General features: G+C 40.2%; 3 protein-coding genes across 7 annotated transcripts in view; 2 read left to right on the plus strand and 1 right to left on the minus strand.

The window, feature by feature from the left end:
* LOC306934741 (leucine-rich repeat flightless-interacting protein 2-like) overlaps positions 1–12,897 on the plus strand; it is a 52,804-nt gene extending 39,907 nt beyond the window's left edge. For 2 of the 4 annotated variants that reach the window (XM_079517488.1, XM_079517489.1), the window contains 5 exons: positions 692–784; positions 1,573–1,665; positions 1,830–1,922; positions 3,747–3,858; positions 5,590–9,617. In XM_079517488.1, the coding sequence (XP_079373614.1) occupies positions 692–784; positions 1,573–1,665; positions 1,830–1,922; positions 3,747–3,858; positions 5,590–8,915 (3,717 nt within the window). In that variant the 3' untranslated portion in view covers positions 8,916–9,617. Of the gene's footprint in view, positions 1–691; positions 785–1,572; positions 1,666–1,829; positions 1,923–3,746; positions 3,859–5,589; positions 9,619–11,303; positions 11,354–11,865; positions 11,984–12,110; positions 12,191–12,310; positions 12,416–12,758 lie in introns of those variants that run through there. The other 2 variants (XM_079517490.1, XM_079517487.1) reach the window with 2 other exon arrangements.
* A 1,740-nt stretch (positions 12,898–14,637) lies between these two features.
* tyw5 (tRNA-yW synthesizing protein 5) lies at positions 14,638–17,497 on the minus strand. The gene is made up of 8 exons (XM_079517501.1): positions 17,172–17,497; positions 16,867–17,021; positions 16,656–16,725; positions 16,371–16,415; positions 16,120–16,257; positions 15,706–15,793; positions 15,309–15,425; positions 14,638–14,967 (listed from the first exon to the last, which is right to left on the minus strand). The coding sequence occupies exons 1-8, from the start codon at positions 17,250–17,252 to the stop codon at positions 14,642–14,644; spliced, it is 1,020 nt and encodes a 339-aa protein (XP_079373627.1). The 5' UTR covers positions 17,253–17,497; the 3' UTR covers positions 14,638–14,641.
* A 105-nt stretch (positions 17,498–17,602) lies between these two features.
* On the plus strand, positions 17,603–21,705 carry maip1 (matrix AAA peptidase interacting protein 1). 2 transcript variants are annotated; one of them, XM_079517505.1, is made up of 6 exons: positions 17,603–17,927; positions 18,437–18,508; positions 19,258–19,384; positions 19,522–19,687; positions 21,082–21,165; positions 21,264–21,705. In XM_079517505.1, exons 1-5 carry the CDS (start codon positions 17,637–17,639, stop codon positions 21,158–21,160), a joined length of 735 nt encoding a protein of 244 aa, XP_079373631.1. In that variant the 5' UTR covers positions 17,603–17,636; the 3' UTR covers positions 21,161–21,165; positions 21,264–21,705. The 2 variants fall into 2 exon arrangements, with proteins under 2 accessions (XP_079373631.1, XP_079373630.1); XM_079517504.1 differs by having other exon boundaries at positions 17,604–17,927; positions 21,082–21,705.
* The last annotated feature ends 2,165 nt before the right edge of the window (positions 21,706–23,870 follow it).

Consider the following 23,870-nt stretch of genomic DNA (forward strand, 5'->3'; position numbering starts at 1 on the left):
ATGTTTGACTAGTTTTTATAGCATAGTTTGTTGATTACTTTTGATGCAGTAATGGTCTTAAAAGTCCTATCACGTCACTGTCATCTGGGGACCCCCCGACCTACAAGTTGAGAACCACTGCTCTAATCAGTGACTCGGGTCCTGGGGGCTCAAAATGTAAAGTTTGAACTGAGGGTGTTATGATAAGAGAACAGGTCATGGGGTCTCCAAAATCGAATGAGTTTTTCCTCTTTGGAGCATATATGAGCTCAGCCAGTTTCATGGTAATCTGCCCTTTACATTATGAGATATCTTCTGTGCAAGTGGAAATGTGTTCACCTAATGGTGGTGCTAGAAGAACATGTTAACTGTGTTGCTTATAAAAGGATAGTACTGTAGGTGATGACGTCCTTGATTTAAAAAAAAAAAAAGGTCCTAACATCTTAACTTAAAGAGGAATACAACTAATTTGTGGAAATAATAAAAAAGTCCCCCCATTCTGTGTTAGAACTGGAGGTCTGAAAAAAAATCAGTAACATTATGAAGTACATCTCAGTGACATCACAAAGATGTACTTCATAATGTTACTGATTTTTTTTCAGACCTCCAGTTCTATAGGCAACACAGAATGGGGGGACTTTTTTATTACTTCCACACAACTCTTCTCGAAAATGACAGTTTTTCATGTTCATGTCTTGTGTTCACTTCACAGGAGCATGAGAGAGAGAAACAAGCCCACAGCACACTCCAGTTCCAGTACAACAAACTGCAAGATACACTAAATCAAAGTGAAGAAATGTTAAATGTGAGTACATCATTTTCTGTGTCATCCCTTTAAAAGGTCCCAGGTGTGAACCTGAGCACCTGTAATGGACCAGGGGGCTCCATGCTAAGCAAACATCTACAGTACAGTACAGATGAAAGGCATCACCTATAAGCCCAAACCATACCAAAGATCAGAAAAACGTTTTTTAAGGTAAAGCACACCAAAGCAAGGAGTTGAGTTGCAAGGAGTTGCATTGGTGTGGTTGACTTTAAAAACTGTTGTTTGGTACAACATTATTCACAGTAGAACAACGCTATCGAAAGAGTTGTGCGACGAAGTATAAATGGATTTATTTTTCGACGACTTAAACCCTATACTTCGTTGACCAGGATCCCCCCAGGGTCTTTACTTGGAACCCTCCTTTTTTCCCTCCACCAATTTTCTTTGCAGAAAATAGCCAATCTACAAGCTCAATGCGTCAAAAACGAATGACCCCACGAAGGCACTGGAGCAACTCCGAGAGTTGGAGCCTTTTAAATGTTCACGGTGCAAGTAAAAGATGACAACGTTTCGATGTCAATACATCTTCATCAGGCCAGAATGTGTCACAATGTTTTGTGAGCTTGTAGATCTGCTATTTTTCCAGAATGTTTGCTTATTATGACATGCTCGGAATTGGGTTGCTACTCGCTATGGTTACAAATGCCACATGCAGGAGCACTCCTCACCTTTCTACCTGTGTGCATGCACCACCATTTCTTCTTTTGCTCTCTCTCTTTCTCTTTCTTCTTTTTCTCAACCTGTCCTGCATTTTCTATGCTGTTCAGGAGATCCGTCAGCTGAAGCTGAAGCAAGGCGGATTTACTAGTGAAATCAGTGACCTGCAGGAGACAGTGGAATGGAAGGATAAAAAAATTGGGGTATGCCCTGTCAACCCCTGAACCATTCATTTAGTGATTTGACTCAGGTTTTCACTTTTATATCATAGCTTCTGCTTTGCATGAAACTTTAAGCTGCCTTTCATTTTCTTCATCCTTCTTTCATCCATATCCTCCTCCTCTGTCGTACATGACTGGATGTACAGGCCTTAGAACGACAGAAAGAATACACAGATACCATCCGAATTGAACGGGATGAGCTGAGAGATGAGGTGGTCCAGCTGAAAGATATTCTCAAGGTATTCAACATGTGTGGAATATCATCGTCTGTGTGCTGTGGTATTGCGTTCCAACTGTGCATTGATTATTTTACTGTAATTGATTATATTGCTTTGTCTTCAGACAACTCTGTTCACAATATTGGTACTGAATACATTTTGCTAAAGGTCCTTCCTCACCAAAAAGACTTGTTCAGACTACGTCCAAACGTCCAAGACTACTTCAAACTGTCACAGATTGTAACAGATTCAAAGTCGTACGATTTGTCACACACGTTTGATTAGTTGATTTGACCCCCCCCCAATCCAACCCATTGATGCTGAGTACCAAGCAGTTAGGCATTGGGTCCCATTTTTACAGTCTTTGGTATGACCCGGCCGAGGATCTAACCCCGACCTCCCAGTTTCAGGGCGGACACTCTAACCACCAGGCCACTGTCTGGTTAGCATTCAGTACAAACCAGATGGCTGATGAAACATTGTTTTTGCGCATGCAAAGTAGCCTGCAGCACTTTTGCCAGTTCTGCTTATTATTAAAAGCAACTTTGGGCTAGTTTTCCTGTAAAATAGCTTAAATATTCATAGTTGCGTGTTGCTTTAGTTTGGGCTCGTTTCTGAAGTGTAGTTGCTTTGGGCTTGGTTTCACGATTCTTTTTGAAAATAGCTGATGTAATAGGGCTTAAGTAGTGAAACTGGTTGCTTTTTTTTGGGCTTGTTTTCATATATCTGGTCGCTTGTTTCACTCACATAATCTGGCAAACACAGAGCCTCTAGTCTGCATCCCGCAACAAAAACAAAACACACATAGCATTTTTGTGCTAGCTTTGCTTTGGAATTGATCGATTGGTATAGGAATTGAGAGTTGAGATTGAGAATATGGTATCTAGTTTACACTACACCAGTAGTCAGCCCTGCAACATGACGAGCAGACTAGAGACCCACTCTAAGGTGGATTATTTACCCCCTCATAACTACCACACGGATATCGACGGCTCCCGAAGTCGGGTTCTGACCAATCAGCACGGCGATATCGACGGCTATTGATTGGAGCTTGTCGGCAGGCGACTCTTTCAGACGCTTTCTAAAGTTGCTTCCGCGGCCGACCGTCGGTGTGGTCTGGAGCTGCCTTTACAGATAAACAACATTCCATCTGTGTAAAGTGCAGCACGATCGTAATTTCTTTCACTCGAAACATACATTTTGAAACTGCGGTCATCAGTGCTTTAGTTATGGGCCGTGAATAAAGCTTGTTTTGGAAAAAACGCAATCTGGGATAGGAAACACCGATAAATGCATTTTAGTAAATCTGTTTACATTGAGGCGAATGGTAGACAGACTTTTCCGTTCCGGTTCACTTCCAGTTTTATCGGTCACCTGACAACGTAGAACCATTCATACGTTGGTGAATAGGGCAATCTATCATAAACAACTGAAAATACCACATGACGGTGAGCTCTGTCAACGGCAGGTGAATGTGTTAAGAACTTTTTCTTAAAAGGCAAAAAAAGAAAAACGGCTGTTAGGATAGGTTAGGAAAAGATAGATGAGGAAAATGATATAAACACACAGACTAGACAGCAATCTAGACAGTGTTTGTAGTTGGTTTTGTTGTTTTGTCCAGTTGTTTTGAGTGTTCAGCACTTTGAGTGTGTAATGGTCCTGGACCATTATGGAAACATATTTTTGTGTCATCCATTTGGGGTGCTCATTGTACTGCCGGTACCTTTAAAAAGTATTCAATCAAGAAACAAGCAACAGCCATCTGCAGATATTAGGCAACATGAAAACACACCTGTACTAACTGGCACAGAGATTAAACCTATGTGTGCTCTTTTTTTCATCCAGAAACATGGAATAGTGTTGGGACCTGATTTGAACATCAATGGAGGCGTTGAGGAGATAGACGGACAGCCGCAGGACTCACCGACGTCTCCTACAGAAGGGAACAGCGTGCTCGGTACAGAAACAAAATTATCAAAACGTTTTGTAAATTATTATCTTCACAGCATGCTTCTCTATCTCACAACAACACTAATTGTGCTGTACTGTAGTAGTGTAAAGCTGTGCTACTAGTTATCTCTGACACACTCTCTGAGTTACAATTGGGTAAATTAACATTTTACCCTATAATTGTGCTGCACTGTGGTGGGGCTGTGCTACTAGCTAACATCTTCAGACCTCGACTCTCTTGCATTGCACGTCCTGCATTCCTGCCTAAGCTTTACTCTTTGCATTCTTCAAAATTGTCTTCATTATTAATACTAACTTATCGACTTTCATTTGTTTTTCTCTTATAATTTCTAGTCATTTTCTTTCTTGAAATCATATATTTCAATTACCTTTCAAATCAAATCACATATTGTGCACATACAGTTAGGGCTGTCACGATTACACATTTAGGTTGACGATTAATTGTCACACAAATAATTGCTATTAACGATTTAATTGTGTTTTTGGCATTGGAAATTGGAACATCATGAATAGAAATTACATTTGTTTTGGCTTTTAGGCTTCGTAATAAGAGTGCACAGGGCAGATATGACAAATAACTGAAATATGCCAATAAATGAGTTTTATAATTAATTTTATATTTAAAAAAAGGTAAAACTAGCGGAAATAGCTGATCTTAGCTTGTAGATCTGCTATTTCTGCTGTTTTCATATATGACGACAAAATAATTGTGATTATCTCAAATAATTGTATTTATTATATTATTATTATGTAATAATTGTGACAACCCTACATGCAGTACCATGAAGATAATTGTCTATACAATTTTATAATTTAGGCATTTAGCAGCTCTTAATCCAGAGCGATTTATAGTAGGCAACTTGCAAGAACAAAAAAATAAAAACAAATACATAAAAATAGTCATCATGAATCATACGTAAGCTAAGAACCTAACAGTGTTAGTATATAATGAAACTATGCATATACACTATTGAGTGCTAAGTCTACATAAAGTGCTAAGTTTAGTTGAGTTACATAAATTGAGCCTGTAGGTCGTCGAGGCTAGGGCAAGTGCTACTACAAGTGCTATGGGCTAAGATGGAGTCTGAAGAGGTGGGTTCTCAGACTACACAGAATACACTAAAGTCGATGTCTCAGATTGAATGGAAGAAAACATATGAAGTTTTTGTCTGTGAATAGAAATATGTTTTTTTGTATTATCATTAGGGTTGTAAATCAGTCGGACAAGCTACAGAATAACAGCTGGATGTAATACAATGGTACATTTCCCTCTAATACTGACATTAGCGCCTGTATATTTCTTTATTTATATATTTGAATGCTTACAAAGAAATACATAGGTTGTTTCAAGTTGACAGTCAGTGATAACTGTATCACTGACTGTCAACTTGAAACAACCTAGTATTTCTACACTACAGACTACAGTATGAGATTTACATTCTGGCAAAGGGTCTGTCCCTCTTCTGTCCCTCTTCTTGTCTGTCATGGTGATTTTTTCCCCCGATCAAGAACTTCAATTGGGTATTGGTTATTACTTTGTCTCCTTTCCTGCTGCTGGATCAGTCATGACTGTTCTTCAATTCCTTTCAAGCTTTCTTTTTTCCTTTTTTTAAATGTTGCTTACTGGCCAACATTAAAATGAAGAATTTTGACAAAACATCTCTCAGTTCCTTACACTTTGGCCTTTTACCACTCACTGCTTTTCATGATCTCTCAGGCAGAGGACAGGAGCCTCAGCTGGGAAGTAGTGGAGCAGAGAAGTTGGATTCACAACATCAAGAGACGTTTGAGGAACCTAAAGAGAGCCTGTTAAGCTCTACTGCACCCTGTAGTCTTGCTATTGTTTCTGGAGACAAAGCATCCAATGAAGAACAACAGATGAATGTATATTCAGTGAGGGACAGTGTGGAAGAAGGAATCCTTCTCAAGAAAGACTCTGATGAGGACATTCCAATTACAGATGCGCAAAACACAGCAGATACAGTGTCTGAGGTTGTTGAGGTCATAGCCAGTACGGAGGAGAAGGATACAGCTGCTGAAGTTAATGGAGTAGAAAGTACAGAGAAGGGAGATTTGGTAGACACACTGAGCCGTGATGCCGAGACGGAAGCTAAAACTGTTACTGTTGATTACTTAGAACCTCTAGTCAATGAAAGGATTAACAGCATCGGAGAGATGACTCAAAGCGATCTCGTAGAGACGGTGGTTGAATTGAACATGAGTATAGACTCTAGTGCACGGCCTGGGGAAATGACAGAGAATACAATGAACGAGAACATACCTGATGATTCAGCCCCAATCGTATTTATAGCAGAACCTCACGTCGAATCAGAGAGCGCAGAGGATGAGGGAGGGAACGAGGAACCAAAGGAACTCCCCGCTAACCCTCAGCCTCAGGGCACTGCAGCTGCAGGAAAGAAGAAGAAGAGGAAGAAGAAGAAAGGCAAGAAAAAGAAAGGGGGGCCCCAGGAGGAGGACAAGCACAGTAAAGATACAAAGGAAGAAAAGATGCCAGAAAAGATAGAAAGCGTGACGCATAAGGGGAATGCAACAGAGAGTTCTCCTTTTGAAAGCCCGAATGAACCAGAGATGGATCAACTTATGAATGAGCAGGACAGACAGGAAGTAGATGCAGGGATATCTGTACAGAGTCCAGATAAAGAGTCTAGTGTCGGCACCACTAATCTTACTGGCCAATTGAAAGGTTCAATCAGCGCTGGTAACCAAAATGCAATATGTGTTTACAGTATAGAAAACTCCAAAGATGGAGCAGAATCTCCAGGTGAGACTGATGCCCTTAATGCTGAACTAGAAATTAATGATGGGTCAAAGGATGAGTCTGTGTCTGTTAATGAGGCTAATTCTGAACCTCCGACTGATAACCAGGTCAACAGAACTGACACCACAGACAGTACTGCTAACATTGAGGAAGAATTACATGATCCATGCAATACTGAAACCAGTGTCCAATCTGAGGCTGTATGCAATACTGAAACCAGTGTCCAATCTGAGGCTGTATGCAATACTGAAACCAGTGTCCAATCTGAGGCTGTATGCAATACTGAAACCAGTGTCCAATCTGAGGCTCTATGCAATACTGAAACCAGTGTCCAATCTGAGGCTCTATGCAATACTGAAACCAGTGTCCAATCTGAGGCTGTATGCAATACTGAAACCAGTGTCCAATCTGAGGCTGTATGCAATACTGAAACCAGTGTCCAATCTGAGGCTCTATGCAATACTGAAACCAGTGTCCAATCTGAGGCTCTATGCAATACTGAAACCAGTGTCCAATCTGAGGCTGTATGCCATACTGAAACCAGTGTCCAATCTGAGGCTGTATGCAATACTGAAACCAGTGTCCAATCTGAGGCTGTATGCAATACTGAAACCAGTGTCCAATCTGAGGCTCTATGCAATACTGAAACCAGTGTCCAATCTGAGGCTGTATGCCATACTGAAACCAGTGTCCAATCTGAGGCTCTATGCAATACTGAAACCAGTGTCCAATCTGAGGCTCTATGCAATACTGAAACCAGTGTCCAATCTGAGGCTCTATGCAATACTGAAACCAGTGTCCAATCTGAGGCTCTATGCAATACTGAAACCAGTGTCCAATCTGAGGCTCTATGCAATACTGAAACCAGTGTCCAATCTGAGGCGGTAAGCAACTCTGAAAGCAAGAAAAACGACTTGCATCTTCCATCCAAAACTAACATTTTCTTTGACTGTGTCGAGTGTGTTGACAGTTTGCCTGGTTCCAAAGTCCCTTTAGAATCTGACCAAGCAACAACCGTGATGTCAGACACCAATGACCAAACTGACATCCAGAGTTCTCTTGAGGGCGTTCTGGACATAATGGAGATGGTCAACAAAGAGGACGAACAAACATTGCAAATGGAGACAAAGTCTTTCCCTTGCAATGATGGGAATGATGGGGATCATTCAATGTTAAGTCAAGAGGAGACCGGAAAGGATCCAGAACTGAATGTGGGATTGATGGAGCCTGAAAATGGTCCTCATGAATCATCTGAGAAAAGCTGTAATGTTTCTCTAGATAAACAGTGTGGTGCTGATGTAACAATAATGTCTGAACATGTTGATCATGACTCTGGTCCTACACGTTTGAGTATGCCAGTGTTTGTTGGTGAAACTGAGGCCAAAGTGACAGACTTAGATTTAGAAACAGTACAGGGGGACACCACAGACATATCAGATTTAGCCAAAGAAGCAGCCAAGACAGGTTCCTGTAGCCAAGACCCTGTAGAAGAGTATGACGAAGAGGGCCATGAATGTCTTTCTTTTGACTTTGATGACTTGGATGCAGCTGAAAATGTGGCTGAACCTGAAACGGATTTGGAAGTCACGCCAGTGGAGGTCAACCATGCTAACACAGAGCTAGGCCAAGGTGATGCCATCCCGTCACAGGAGGAGGTACAGCTGCCGGTCACTAGCCCAGAGGAACCAGTGGAGAGTGACCAGGAGAAGCGTACGATCCATGACACACTAGACGAGGATCGGGACAGTGTGTCTCAGGATCATCAGTTGTCTTCTGGCATAGAAACAGTCCTTGCTGAAAAGGGGGAAAACGAGAGTGAGGAAGAACACACAATCGAGACGAAAACAAGCGGAATAGATGAACAAAAACATGGTTCAGACGGACCGGATCATGATTTTGATGAACCGATACATGCATCAGAGGATCCAGCAAATGGTTCAGGTGAACCGGTGCACAGTTCAGAGGAACCTGAAAATGGTTTAGAGGAACCAGTACATGGTTCAGAGAGAGGGAGTGGGAATGCTAGTGAGCTGGGGGTTGTAGAAACCAACAGTGTCCAGGAAGGAAAAAAGGAAGTTGTCTTAGTTGAAAAAAAGGATGGAGTCAAGGTCATTGAGCAGGACCTGGAGTTTCTTCAAAATGCAGCGGGCCAAGCGATCAGCAAAAAAGAGTCTCCACCATCCGGAAAAGATAACAGAAAGAACGCCAAGAAAGGCAAAAGCAAAGGAAAAGAAGAAGAAAGAAAAGACTGTAAGATGTCCTAGTTTATAGACGACAAGGTTGGATCTGTAATCATCTGCTGTTTCTGGGCGCACACCATTATCAAATCTAGTCATGTGCAAAGTACTAATTTATAATAACTTAACTCATTGCAGTCTCCATACTGTACCTATTACTGGGATTAAATTACCTTGAAATATGTCCTGGTCTTACAACAATAACTAATTATTGGACAGAGTAAAACAACTCTTAAGAATGTCACTGTATGACTTGTTGATGACTATATATAATTTATCTACTTATTTATCTACTATATATATATATATATATATATATATATATATATAAGTAGTTAAAACTGCACTGGGCATGTAGTATGAAAGAACATATTTATTTGTTATGGAGGCACACACTGTTTGTAAAAGGTTATAATTTGTAATGTTCTCACTCTGCAAATGCCTTTAAAAAATGGCTGTTTCTAAATGGTTAAGAAGGTTTTGTATAATCTATATCTGATTCATACTTAATTTCTAGGCTGAATGGTTAGTTGATAATCCTGTGCACTTGATTATAGATTTTCATAATGTGTGTTAGACGCTCTACCTATTATATTCTGGTTTGCAGTTATTGATATGCCATTAAAATAAAGCAAGTTTCATCTCTCAGCTATGGACTGAGAACACAAAACGGTTGTCTGTTGGTTGTCAATGATAGCCTGCTGTTTGTTGCACATGTGGCTGCAATCAAAACCCAAAAGCACGGCTGTATGTCTTATTAAATGTTAATCCAGATCCAAAATGTGGATACAATGGTTATATTTACAACATTTGTTTAAGAATGATTCTAGATCCCAGAGTTAAGGTCTCCAGTCTCCACACACCGGGCGCAAATTCGGATTTTTAAGCGGCGTTTCTCCATTGGTTTTCCGAAAAACGCGGCCGGTGTACAACCACCTTTAAGATCATTGTGCCCGTTGGGCACGGTGGTGCAGTCGGTACTCAAAAAATGCATTAATCCTCGTCTCTATACTGCCTCCCCCTGGTCAGCTGGGGCACCTGATGGAAGGGAAAGGAACTGGTTGGAATAACGTGTTCCTTCCACGCGTTGCGTCCAACTGGGGAAACTCCTCCTTTCAGGTGAAAAGAAGTGGCTTGGCTCCTCATGTATTGAAGGAAGCATGAGGCCAGCCCGTTGCTCTCCCCAGGTTGGCAGAGGGAGTGTAGCGCCCAGGATTACAGTAGACAATAAGCACTGGATGAAAAAAATGGGTTACAAAAATCGTGGGATAAAAGAAAATAAAAGATCATTGTGCCTTCATGGTTTACTGTAGTTATATTTGACCACATATACACATAGATTCTGATTCAACTTTACTGCAGAGGGGTGGCCATATACGCTGAATGGGTAGTAGTGTCAAAAAATATCGATATGAATCGGTAATCGATTTGAACATTAACAATGCGACTACAATACATCGATGCACGTATGTCTGGACCAGTCAAAATAGCATCTGAATCTAGCATCAAATTAAAAATGAAAATAAAAGGTTTAATGTGTCAGATCGCAGAGCACTGTATTGATAGCACTGACTACTCCTAATGGTTATCATGGTTAAATGCAGAGGACAAATGTGGAGTATATGCAAATGTACAGTGACAAAAATACCCCCAAAAGAATGGGGACCTCCTTGCAATATATATATTATATATATCTTTTGTACAATCTCCCAACATTTGTCTATTTCAAGAAGGAGTTAGAATAGAAAAAGGAAGAAAATAAACTGAACAAGTCAATTAACAGAAAGGCACGGAGGGAAAAAAACCCTGTATATATAAATATATAATGTTCAATTTACATACTGTAGGTGCATGATTCACATGGGCCTAGATGTTTACATGTCAGTCTGTCATTCATTATGTAGCATGATTGATGAGTGTAACATTGGAAGCAGTGAGCCGTAGAACTGACCTGTTCTCCACAGTCTGCATGCTAACCTTCACACACTGCATCACATTACATTACATCACAATCATCACCACCACCACCACCCATGGATGCCTGCTCTGTTGCATGTCACCTACCACCCTGACCCAGACCCCTCCCTCCATCTCCTTGGCTCCTCCCATCCCCGGTATGTTAACACCTATTATACAAGGTAAAATCCTCAGTGTTCATTTAACTCTTGAGAGGATGCAATTGTAACAAAATGGAACAGTAAGGGTTCTTTTGGTTACATTTATACCCTCTCAGAGTTACAAACTCTTGAGTTACAAATGGCTAAAATAAGGTGTGTGTGTGTGCGCGAGTTACAAACTCTTGAGTTAGGGTTAGAATAAGGTGTGTGTGTGTGTGTGTGTGTGTGTGTCATTATGATGAAGTGAAATGGCTTCTTGGTTTCATTTCATGTGAACTGTTTCTGATTTATCTTCCAGAAATCCGTCTAAGGAAGCTGGTGGATGAGCGTGAAAAGATGATCGAACAGGTTGGTCAAATATTCATTCATTAGTATTAACAATGTTATACTGTAATTTACTCAGTGTTTAAGTGTACACTTAACAATCTAAGAATGGAGTAATAATTGATAGATATGCTGCATTAATGTTTGACTGTGTTTCTATGCACACTATTTTGTGTATAAATAATACATATATTCATAGAAATGTTTAACATAATAATTATACAATTTGCCAGCAGATCCAATATTCCCAATCAGAGCAATGACATGTACTGTATACTAGTTGATTGGCTCATTGTTCTCTCAGCGTAACCTGAATATACATGAATATATTTCTCATCCAAGCCTCTTGATGGATGAGCTGGTATATTCTTAGATTTTTGGTTTTCTACAAAAAACAAAACAAAAGATAATTGGGAGAAGTAATAGAGTTTTTGTTATGGCTCACCTACTGCTATTATACACCGAATATATACAAAATGTGCACCGCCAGGATTTGATCTAGAGATATACAGTACATGAGCGTGTTTTGTAAACAGGTAAAGAAACTGAAGGCCCAACTGGAGCAGAAAACGCAAAACGGCACTACAGGAGGGCTGAGTCCAGACGGAGAGCTCCTGGAGAACGGGACAGATCCAAACATGCTAGAAATACAGAGTAGGTTTTTTGGTCCGTACACGTGTGTGTGTTTGTGTGTTAGACAGAGTATGTGTTTGTGTGTGTTAATGTGTTTGTGTGTTAGTTTGTGTTTATGTATTTCATTTACATAGTGTTTATATTATAGGGGACTCCAGCAGACAATTAAGTGAGCTGAAGTTCAAACTGGCCAAAGCAGAGCAAGAGGTCACAGCCTCGGAGCAGAATGTGAGTGAACAATGTAATAGTCTATAGGCCTACTGTATGTATACTGAATGTATATCATTTAGGTTTTTTTTATATCATTTTGATTGTACCTTTATTATTGATGTTTTTGTTGTTGTACAGGTGACTAGACTTGAGGGTCATGTGACACGCTATAAGGGTGCATCAGAGTGTGCAGAGAAAGTGGAGGATGAATTAAAAGCAGAGAAACGCAAGCTACAGAGAGAGGTACAAATATATACTATGTAAATGTAAAAAAAAGCACTCCTTGTTCTCATTGGTTAGCTGCCATATTGTACCGACTGTGGTTATAGCAGGTTAATGCAATTCAATGCAAGCGTATTACCTTGTCATTTTTATCAGATCGTATGATCGTATACTAATCTTTTCACTAGATACTTTCTTACTCTTAGTTAAGTAATTATTTTATTTGGATCACTACTTTTACTTGAGTCATATTATTTTAAAGTAACACTTTTTTACTTTGGTAAAGTTTTTGGCTACACTACCCACTTGTGCAATTTATTAATTTAATTAATCCGTTTTATTCTGTTTCTCTCCTCCGTGACAGCTGCGCTCAGCACTGGACAAGATAGATGAACTAGAATCCAACAACAATCACTTATCTAAAAGACTCGATAAAATGAAATCAACCCGTGGAACAGCACCGACGCCATAAGAATAAGAACTCCTGTGGTCACCTCTGCTCTTTTGCCCTGCGCTGACCGATCATCTGGGAAACGGTGTCCGCACTGTTGTCTGCCTATTAGCAAACACACCGTATGAAAAACTAAGAAAAAGAAAACATACTTCAAGAACACAAACACACGCAATGTGCCATCTTTTTCCGTCTGTTTGTTTTTGTCCCAAGAGAATTCCTCCGTGTTTCTGTACATACTGTACACACCCAGAGAGCTCCCCAGAATTACACCTGGAGTGGGAACACGGATGTCTAGGCGCCGCATGCCTTTAGGAAAGCAGACAATGGTTCTGTTCTGCACCATGGATGAAGGAGAATGGCCACAGGATGTTTGGATTAGGTGACAGGAGGACGGTAGATCCTGCACAAAAATAACCTCCATTCTGGCACAAGAGACAAATGGTTTATTGCTGTATTTCTGAAACTTTCTGCTGCCTGTTTTCAAGATTGAAGATATGGGTTTGCCTTGTTGCCATGGAGATTATAGGGATGCTGCATCGTCCAGCTCCATCATCATATCTCAATGCCATGACAAACTGTCGTTGAATGACTGTTATATTCATGCCTGAGAGGACATGATTACTGCATGTCTCAACAGACCGTGTGTGCCCGCGCACACTAGCGTGCATGTTGTAGATGAGTGCAAAGGTGTGAGTGATTTTCTTTATTATGCTCTCACACAACTTTTTTTGTCATTTGCATCAAAAGCCAACGTATAACAAATGAAAAAGAAAACAAACTATTTAGGTGTGTATGTCTGTCCACAAGTATCTACTTTTTTTGTTACGTTTTGTCTACACAAAAGCTTTCTTCTTAACACTGATGAATGCCATCACAAGCAAAAATGCACTTGCTATTCACCAGCTTTCAAAGATTTGTGATAAGATGGCCTGATTCAGGTTATCAATCCTTTGAGGTACAAGTTGAACATTGTTGCTTACATGCTACTGTGCCTCCATAAACCTGCAACATAACTTGGTGCTTATTTCTGTCACATATAATATGGTCTCTATAGCCTATAGTAAGTCACTGGTTGGCTCTTGCACAAAAACATAGTTTTAGATTTATGGAAGAAGCAGAGATATTTTACTTAAATGTTGAAATTATAAGTACACAATAACACCATGTAAGTACTTTTGAAAATGTCTAATATAAGTTGTCAACAGGTAAGATGCACACTTCATTGGGTACAGAGTATATAATATCCTAACAAGTACATTGTTTTATGGATTCCAAGTAACTTTTATGAAAGTTGAATTCACTGGTTTGGAGGTTAATTCACAAGAAAGAAAACGTAAAATACATTTCTGCTGAATTTAATAAAAAATGACTGATAGAAATGGACTGTTTATTAGACACCTGCTGCTTCACTGTTTACAAAGCTTTAAAATGTTTCTCAGGAAACTTTCTAACATTGTTTTGGCATAAGTGTGTCTATGCTAGACGCATGTTTCTTTCCTTCCAGGGAGCAACATGGAGTCCACCGTACGGTCTTCGCTTCCTAACCTTATTTAATTAAACTTGTTACCTGTGTCCTGGTCATGTGACCTGAGTAACCAATACATGACAGTAGCGTGTGTGGCAGCCAATCAGGACTAGGTCCCGACTAGGAGCCAAAGTCGTCATTAAATTTGATAAGACAGGCCAGGTTTCACTGGACTAAAAATATAGCGCTCCTGTCAGTCCGGAGGAATTATTGTATATTCCACAATTCTTGCATAGTACAGACACACCACAGTTGGTCCACATTTGATTCAACCAGGCTTGTCCAAGTTACTGCTTGGCAATGTATTTCTAGAGGCCGAGATCTGTGCAGTTCTGATAGGGTGGCAGGGAGTGGAGTATGCACGTTGTTGGATGCGTTGAACCATCCGACGTCCATAAAAGTCCCGATAGTCTGGTGGAAGGTCATCAAGAGTGTTCAGGGCCCTCTCCATGGCCTGTAGGGCCCGAGTGGCAGATAACAGGTCTTTATTTCCATAGGGGTCCTTCTTATCATAACTCTCTGCAGCTAGATGGCGCCAGAACACATTAACACCCACACCAAACTCTAATGCCAGGGTGTTATGGAACCATAGGGCTAAAAGGGAAAGATAGATAGACCGTAATTAATACATATGGCTGAGGTAAAGATAATGTGCATTAATAATATATAATGGAAATAACATTTATTTTCTTTAGCACAATAATTATGGGATATATGGCACTATAAACAAAAGATCAGGCCAAATCACAATGTGAATCATAATCTGAACATAACAGACCCCAGACCAACAGCACTGTACTAAGATTAATACATTAGGAAAACAGGCTGTATGGAGCACTAGAGATCATTAGTGCATTGGCACATGAAAAATTATTTCCACAGTATGAAAGCATGCATAGAAATGTGCAGAGAATAAGGAGACAGTTGAGACATACCAGGGATGTAAAGCAGGTCTCCAGCTTCCAGCACACACTCATATCTCTGTGCCTTCACAAACTCAGGAAACTGTTCCAAGTCAGGGGAGTCGATCTCCAGGACCTCAGATTTATCACCTGTTGGTTCAATGAACCACGAAGAAAAAGCTGCATTACAACACAGCATCAATTTTCAAATTCATAGAAAGAAAAGTAAGCTAAGAACCTAACATCCATCTAACAGTAGAATATCTGTACAATGAAACTATGAGTATACACTATAGAATGCCTTGTCTACATAATATGCATACGCCCTGCAAGGTCGTCGAAGCTATGGCAAGTGCTGCGGGCTATGGTGGACTCTGAAGAGGTGAGTTTTCAGACTCTTTCAGCATCTGTCTATATGTGGTCCACTCACCTGACAGGTAGAGGTGCAAGGCATCCTGGGGGCTGTACAGAACCACACGTTTCCTCCCAGTCACCTGAGCCAGCAGATTATCCATCACCTGAGACCAAAGAGAGAGGTGGTTTGTAGAATCACTCTTCTAATACACATTGCATATTGGTATTCCACTTCAAATTTATCAAAACCTTTTTGGCAAAAAGCCGATACACACGTCAAAAGGCTGGTGACAGGTGCATATATTAAAAAGGTATCTTTGAAAAACAAAGAGAAGGTCCCGCACACTGTCAGACACTAAAGAGTAACATTTTGGCAAGTGTCTGACAGTGTGCGCCTGTGCGGGACCTTCTCTTTGTTTTTCAAAGATACCTTTTTAAATGTATCAAAACAAAATGAAGGTTCCCACATCCCAATGGTTCCAACACTCACATCGTAGTGTGTCCACAGCTGCAGACCACAGGAACTGATACGGAAAACACTGGAGAAAAACTGGTTGGGTGCAAAGAACTGTGGGATACGAAAGTCCTCGGCCAGGTCAGGAAACTGTTTAGTCAGATCAGCAGGTTCCTGTGGAAGGAACCAGATCACATGGATCAGAGTACTGCTGGTTCTGTTTTTTATGAACTACACCTGATATATTACTAAAGTATAATAAATAACTGATGGATTTTGCTGGATACCTTTCGAACGTCCTCTCCCAGTGATCGAAGATAGTAGCTCTCATCCTGACAACAAAAAGTAATACGTAAAATATTGATCTACAAGCAGGAACTGTTTGAAAGGTGAACCAGAGAAAACTTCAAAGTTTATCTCCAGTCCCACAGACATACTGGTAGATAGTATTGCATTTAGAAGCGATTAGTACATTTTTTGTATCCATAAACTATAAGCCATAATGTGTGGCTTTTAAAATAGAACATGCAAAGTGCATAACAGCTGCTCTGAAGTGAATATTAAACTCTTACCTCACATAAGAAGAAATCGCTGTGTTTTTTCTCAGATGCTCTTTTTATAAATTCATTAAAAGGCAGAGTCCTGTGAATACAGCCAGATAGAATTGATTAATATTTTGTATTTTCACCCACTCCTTTATACCTAACATTGTGTGTGTGTGTGTGTGTGTGTGTGTGTGTGTGTGTGTGTGTGTGTGTGTGTGTGTGTGTGGCATCAGCTCACCTGTACACAAAGTTTTTATGCAGGAAGTCCATCTGTGGGACAGCAGATACATGAATCTTCACTTCTCTGTCGCCTCCCTTCTGCCCCAGATACTCAACCGTCCATGTGTCCACACAGGGTCCCAGATGCACTCCTCTGAGCACAGCTGGACACCGCTACAATGGATATGGAGGGTATGACAATTTATAACCTTATATGAAAAAGAGAAATGTAAAGGTTTTACATTTCTCTTTTTCATATAAAGTTTCATATTAAAGCATGTGTATGCTTTATTAATAATACCACCACGAGCTGCTGTAGGCTACCTGTGGATATATTTCACCAAGAAAAACATCCCGATCCACCTCAGTGAAGATCTGTACTGCAACCTTTTCCTGAGACTCCATTTAACATGATGCTGTACTGTAGCAGCTCGGTGTTTTTGATGTAGCGTAGGCTACTGTACTTCTGTAAAACCACAGAAACTAACCTCGCGTCACCATGATATTGACGCAGGCGTTCCAACTCGGGGATAAACATTAAACAGAAACAGAACAGATCCATCCTGAGAACAGGTGTCACATTGTTTACCTTCCCCATAGCGAATATCGCAGACCTTAGTATGTGTAGAAAGAAAAAAACGTAATACTGACTAAACTTAAATTACTTGCACATTATTAAGGCCAATTTGTTGACTTTATATGGATGTTTACATATGATAAAATAAGCATCTAATGTGTTTCCAGTCGGAAGATATATGTAGACGGACAGGAGGTTGTGGGATAATCAAGATGGCGCTGCCCATGGTGGTGTTAAGAGGTTGTTGTCTGTGCAACAGGTCGGGTGTTTCTCGTCTGTTTAATAAAGCTTTAGCTCAACGTTTGGTTCTGACCAGGTCCACGCCGGTTCTGTCCTCAGTCCGACATTACGGTTCAGATCCGGGACAAAAACCAGCGAAGCGGGTTGTTGTTGGAATACCGAACCCGGTCATCTGGTTCCGAACACGGATCTATTACTTTCTGATAAGAACCTTTTATGATAAAGAATTTAATATCGATGAATTCACCGAGGGAGCAAAACAGGCGAGTTTAAAACATTTCAATAAAGTTAAGATTAAGACATGCTTAAATATGTACAAGTTTAGCTGCTTCCCTTTAGGGGGTCATCTATATGTTCTCCAGGTTCTATGTTCCCCAACTCCTCCCGCCCCCCAAAAAAGGTTCTATGTACCCCGCTAAACTAAAAAGAGGTTCTATGTTCCCCACTAGCAGCGTAGAGGTTCCAAACGGAGCTAGTACAAGTTATGATGATAAAGACAACAGATCTTTGTCTGCTGTTGCTTCTGTGTGACACCTGGGCTACCTCCTGGGTGATGATCAATAGATGTTCATATTATATTATTATGCCACAACTCAAAGACAACTATGATTCGATCATATCCATCTCCTGCTGTCCTTTTTTTCTTTCAATTTACTGAGACAAATTCCTAGCAGCCGAAGTCGATATGGCAAAAAGGAATTTAATCTTGAATCATGTCCATGGAAGCTTTTAAACATTTTCATAACTGTTCCCATAACGTGTGATGTTGCAGGCTTTCTCCCATGTCTCCAGACTCCTGTCACAGTGTCAGTTTGAAGCTTTGGAGGGTCTTGTGACTGAAGATGTGAGTACAGAAATGCATCACATCCTAAAGTGCTATAGCAATGACAATGTTCAATATTTGAATTGTTACAAATACATACCATATATCTAAACTGTGATTGTAGTAACCGCAAGCACGGAAGCATGCAGACGCATGTCGATAATGCCCTGTCTGAATTACATGCGGTCCCCCAGGGCTCAGTCACCAGTTATCTAAACTAAAGCATTCAATCACAAGGGACGAGCCTGATATTGATTGATTTTTATTCACAGTTAGTAGAATCATGGGTACAGTTCAAACAAAGGTACAGGTCAAATTGGTCAATACAAAACTGCTACGAGGATAAAACCATAAAATGCACTAAGACTTGTTTACATCAGGGTCCTCCATTTTCAATTCATCAGAACATTTAAAGACGTACAAATATACACTTATATATAAAATTAAAAAAAAAGGAAATCATCCTAGTGATTGATTGATTGAAAATGTTATTCGCATTTTGTAGAAGTACAAAAGTTCAAAGTACAGGTCAATAAAATACATAAGCAGACAACCATCTTTCCATACTTATAAACAGCACATTATCTGTTTTTCATGGCAAAATTGAATGTCCACTTGATGTTCATCACATTGACCGCATGATAGCAAGAAACCAAACTGTCTGTACTGTCATTTTCAGCTTCTCACAATTAGGGCCATATTAACCTGCTCTGCCCTTTTTACCCTTTTTGCTCAACCTTGACATCACCTCATTTGTATATTTCTTACAGCTGATTGAGAAACTGGAGGAAAAATGCAACCTTCTCCCATCAAGTCACCAGAAGGCTCTCTCTGCAGAGCCTGAAGACATCATGTTCTCCACTCCTGGGGACGTGGGCATCTACTATGATGATAACGGTAACCATGAGGACACGTTTTACCTAGAAAAAGAACATGGGCTTAAGTCGTTAATAAACCACTGTCAGTGACAACAAGTTCATGTGTTGAGGTTGGAATCTTTCTCCTAAAATACAATATTAACATTTACTTTCCAGGGAGGAAGTTTGTCAGTATTCTGATGCGTTTCTGGTACCTGACAAGTGTACGTCTCCCTGACCATGATGTGGTCATGGAGGGAAGTCGCATCTTCCAGGTGTCCATTGGTGGAGAAGAGGGAAAGAGAATTAGAGAGACTAAGAGAGTGCTAACAGCCATTTATGAGTGAGTATTAGGAGTGTTAACTGATTATCACAATATAAACTCATCACAAAATGTTCGGAAACTTAAAGGTAGGGTAAGTGATTTTCTTTGGTTAAAATAAGTGTTAAAAGGTTCTATATTGTGATAGTACTCATTGCTATAGGCCTGTAACAGGAGCTGATTCCCCAAGTGTTCAGTTGGGTTGAGGTCTGGACTCACGGCAGGCCATTCCATCCTCTCCCAAATTCTGGAGGTACTCAGTGATGATGCTGGCTCTGTGGGGGCGAGCATTGTCATCCTGTAGGATGGCATTAGGTTAGGATTCAGAAGATATGGGATCGCCACTGGCTCCAGAATCGCATCCCGACAAGTTTTGCCTGTTTTGCCAAGATATAATATATAAATATGTTTGCCTGATGAAGACCTAGTCGGTCGAAACGTTGCAATTTGTTGCCTTAAAATAAAGTAAGTCTCAGAGCTCTACAAACTGGTGTGCGGAAGTTCTTCCTCTAGTGAGGAAAAGCCAGGCTCTGCATTCAGCCAGGCTTTATGATCCTGGCTCGATAAATCCGCCCATTCTAAGGCCTCACTCACACCTTCGCAACATTGTTGGATGCTAGATGTAAACAAAGGGTAAGTGTCATGGCCGCCCCAATGCATTTCCAATGGAAGTCACATGGTTTGACACAACATTTTTGTTGTACGGCTTTCGGCTGTGTTTCGACTGCCCCCCTCCCCCTCATACAACAAAAATGTTGTGTCAAACCATGTGACTTCCATTGGAAATGCATTGTGAGCTTGCATCAGTAAACAAGTCTCATGCATCAGATATACAACAATCTGTTGTGAAGGTCTGAGTGAGGCCTAAGCCTCGCTTGGCTTTAGTGGAATGGAATAAACCAGGCTGTACAGACCAGGATTTTACAAGCCTGGTTTTGGCTTAAATCCTGGATTAGTTCATCCAAGTTTCATGAAACAGGCCCCAGGTCCCTTACAAGCTGTATTTTATTGTGAAGGTGACTAATCAACGATTAAAAAAAGATAATAATATAAAATCCAATACCAATTGGTGTTTTTGAAGGGTTTTGAACAAGTTTACGAACTTGTAAAAAAAGAAAGAAAAGAAAACAAGTATCACATTGCAACACTGAGATTGTGTGATCTTGTAGATGTCCTATATTCACTACTTTTGCATGACACTGTAATACGACAAAGTATGCATTTATTTATGAATAAATAAACAAAAATAAATGAGATATGAACTGGAGATAACAAGGCTTCTGCCCAAATGCAACGATATTCATAAAAAACAAGTGGTGAACAGTGGAAAGCAGAAAATAATACAGAGTATAATATACAGCATATGTAATCTCTACAATAACAATTATTGTGCTTTCTTTTTGATCGTCTGGCAGATTCCAAAGGGAGTTAACTAAAGGAGTGCTTCCTGACTGGACCATTACAAGGATAGAGCACTCCAAACTGTTGGATTGACGGAGGTTAGACAGAGTTAAGGAAACTAATCCTAGTGATGTGCACTATAACATAACATATTGTACTTTAAGGAAACGGCACATTATCTTCTTTGCTTTGGCAGGATTATCTCCCCAGCAGCCTCCAGATGCCCCTATTGAACGACGGACAGTTACACCACCTCAAAAAGAACCAGATAGATAGATGCTGAAGAAACAATTGCCAATTTCAAAGTAGATAAACCAAACACAGGTGGTCTTAGATACTGTCCAAATCCAAAACATATGCTCTCCTTTCTGAAGTCTAATTGACACTGGAACGAAGTCAAAAACCAAAGTTATGATTTTAATTGTGGCGAGATAATAAATCAGTTGCCCTGAAGCAATTAACCTTGCTTTTTCTGCATCTGAAGTGAAAACTCTTGGTGTGAGGGAGCTTCTTCTCAGCCTTTGTTCTCAAGTGTCTTGATGTGAGAAAGAAATGTGGGAAAGAAATATGTCAGACATGTATAAAATGTGTTAATGTGTGTAAAATCATTCCCTGAGATAAAGTGCATAATTATGTGATTGTCATTGTATTTATTTTGGAGAGTATGGAATATCCATCAACTTCCTGTATGCTCTGATTGGTTCTGATCTCGTTTTGTACTGACTCTCAAATTGCTCACACAATTACCCAATGCAGAACGAGCACACTTTTCAAAGCAATACAAGACCGAATAGGTTCTCAGTTCCTCAAGCTCTATTGAAGTAGTTTATCTATTCCATGACATTAATATGCATTAATTTAACTCAGACGAATACTCAGAAGTGATGTTTAACATTGAGTTAAATTTACATCGTGTGTATGATGACATGTACAGGTATTTGAGTTCATGGCCAGCTAAGGCAGTTTCATGCATTGTCATAATAAAGGTTTCTGTATCTAATTAAAATGCAATATAATTCGGTGGACTTTCCTCTAAATGAGAAATTTGGTTTTCATGACAATTTTATAAAAGTTATCCAGGCCTTATACGACAAACCTACAGCTTGTATTAAGATTAATGGAGATTTGTCTGATGCTTTCATTTTGAAACGTGGTTCGGGCAGGGGTGCGCAATCTCCCCTCCTCTTCAATTTATTTATAGCTTGCACAAAAGTACCAACGCACCCCTGCTCAAATCTGCATACGCTGGAGCATACAGGTATTAATCATGTCATATTATTGACAATCTAGTCTGGACTGTAGGCCATAAAAGCACATTGTCCCCAAGGTTAACCACTTTAGCCTCAAATGAGGGAAGTCGGTAATACAAAATGAATGGTAAAGATCAGTGGGAAAACACAAGGTGTTCCAGAAACATAGTGCCCATTTCCAACCATTGTCAATATCCATATACCCAGTTTCGTTCTCCTTTTAAAGGAGAATTCCATAATAGAAGGCTTTCTTACCTTTTATTTGTAGTTGTTACGTTCCCACCAAAGAGGTCCAGGTGTTATTTTGTGCAAAAGTGTATTATTGGCTATTTCCCCTACCATAAGCCCTCAATGGGGGTTGGGTTTTTGTGCTAATGTGCTTATTTCCATCAAAATAAGTGCTGCTTGGGATACTATTTACATTATGAAGATTGTTTTTTGAGCGATGGAAATAAGCAAATTAGCACAACACCCCATAGCCCCATTCAATTAAATGCAATTCATAGGGGGCTTATGGTAGGGGAAATAGCCAATAATGTGCTTTTGCACGTTATGTGCATTTAAAAAATGCATGAACCACTAAATTGAGGATGTTTATAACATGAGCCTTTACTACATCTGCACCTGACTTTACCAACAAGTACTGATCAATCCCCTTTATGGACTTTATTAACATGTATGCCTGGATCCTCTTTTTGGACTTTAGTTCAGCCTTCATCAACATTGTTGCAGTATTCCACAAGAGTCCCAATTAGCCATTCACATCCCCCAATCCCAGTTGCGTTGGAGAATGTTTTGCAATGCACCACTTAAACGTTGTTGGTTGACTAAAGTTCACCTTCTCAAACCATGCACTTTTTTTAAGTCGCTCAGTTCTATATTATTTGGGACATGTTCCATGTCCTATTATGTTATGTTTGGTAGTTGCTGAAATGTATCCACAGTTTACTGTCCATTTTGATGATCATGAAGTTATTCAGGCTGTTAGCGTACCGTATTCAAGTAATCCGTTTCACAGGTAAAAATAAAAGCAAAACTGTTAATTTCACACACTAATAGGATAAGATATTTACACATATTTACAAGTCTCCAGGGCATCAATGCATCACTCTCACAGCCCAAACCACACCAAAGGGTCAGGTTGGGACAAAACGTGTTTTAAGGTCAACCACTGCAATGAGTTGCATTAATGTGGTTGACCTTAAAAAACGTTTTGTCCGACCCGACCCTTTGGTGTGGTTTGGCCTTTAGTGGTAACTTCCTTCCACTGTTCCAGTGATGATGTTCTCTGAGTGTCCTGTATAATGTCCACTGCTGTACCAAACAGTAGCACATGTTCTTGTCCATTGAAAAGATATGGCTTGTTGTCCAGCCAGTAGAAGTCTTTGGATGGTGGATGGACCCACCCTAAACAAGGCCTGGGTTCATGGGCATGGCCAGAGGCTGACCATACACCTGGGCCAAAACGTTGTCCCACTTGAAGGTCACCACAGTCTGCCTCGGCTTCCTCCTCGCCACCCTAGCCCTAGGAGGAACGGGTGACTAGAGAATCA

The sequence above is a fragment of the Electrona antarctica genome (genome assembly GCF_951216825.1).
Source record: "Electrona antarctica genome assembly, chromosome: 13".
Lineage (NCBI taxonomy): Eukaryota > Metazoa > Chordata > Actinopteri > Myctophiformes > Myctophidae > Electrona > Electrona antarctica.

What these genes read in the sequence shown, in the direction of transcription:
- tyw5 (XM_079517501.1), bottom strand. Translation starts at nt 17,252, where the DNA reads ATGGAGTCTCAGGAAAAGGTTGCAGTACAGATCTTCACTGAGGTGGAT. An exon ending in TTGGTGAAATATATCCACAG is followed by an intron (nt 17,022 to 17,171) that starts GTAGCCTACAGC and finishes TATCCATTGTAG; the next exon opens with CGGTGTCCAGCTGTGCTCAG. An exon ending in AGCTGTGGACACACTACGAT is followed by an intron (nt 15,794 to 16,119) that starts GTGAGTGTTGGA and finishes CTTTGGTCTCAG; the next exon opens with GTGATGGATAATCTGCTGGC.
- maip1 (XM_079517505.1), top strand. Translation starts at nt 17,637, where the DNA reads ATGGCGCTGCCCATGGTGGTGTTAAGAGGTTGTTGTCTGTGCAACAGG. An exon ending in AGGGTCTTGTGACTGAAGAT is followed by an intron (nt 18,509 to 19,257) that starts GTGAGTACAGAA and finishes TATTTCTTACAG; the next exon opens with CTGATTGAGAAACTGGAGGA. An exon ending in CATCTACTATGATGATAACG is followed by an intron (nt 19,385 to 19,521) that starts GTAACCATGAGG and finishes TTTACTTTCCAG; the next exon opens with GGAGGAAGTTTGTCAGTATT.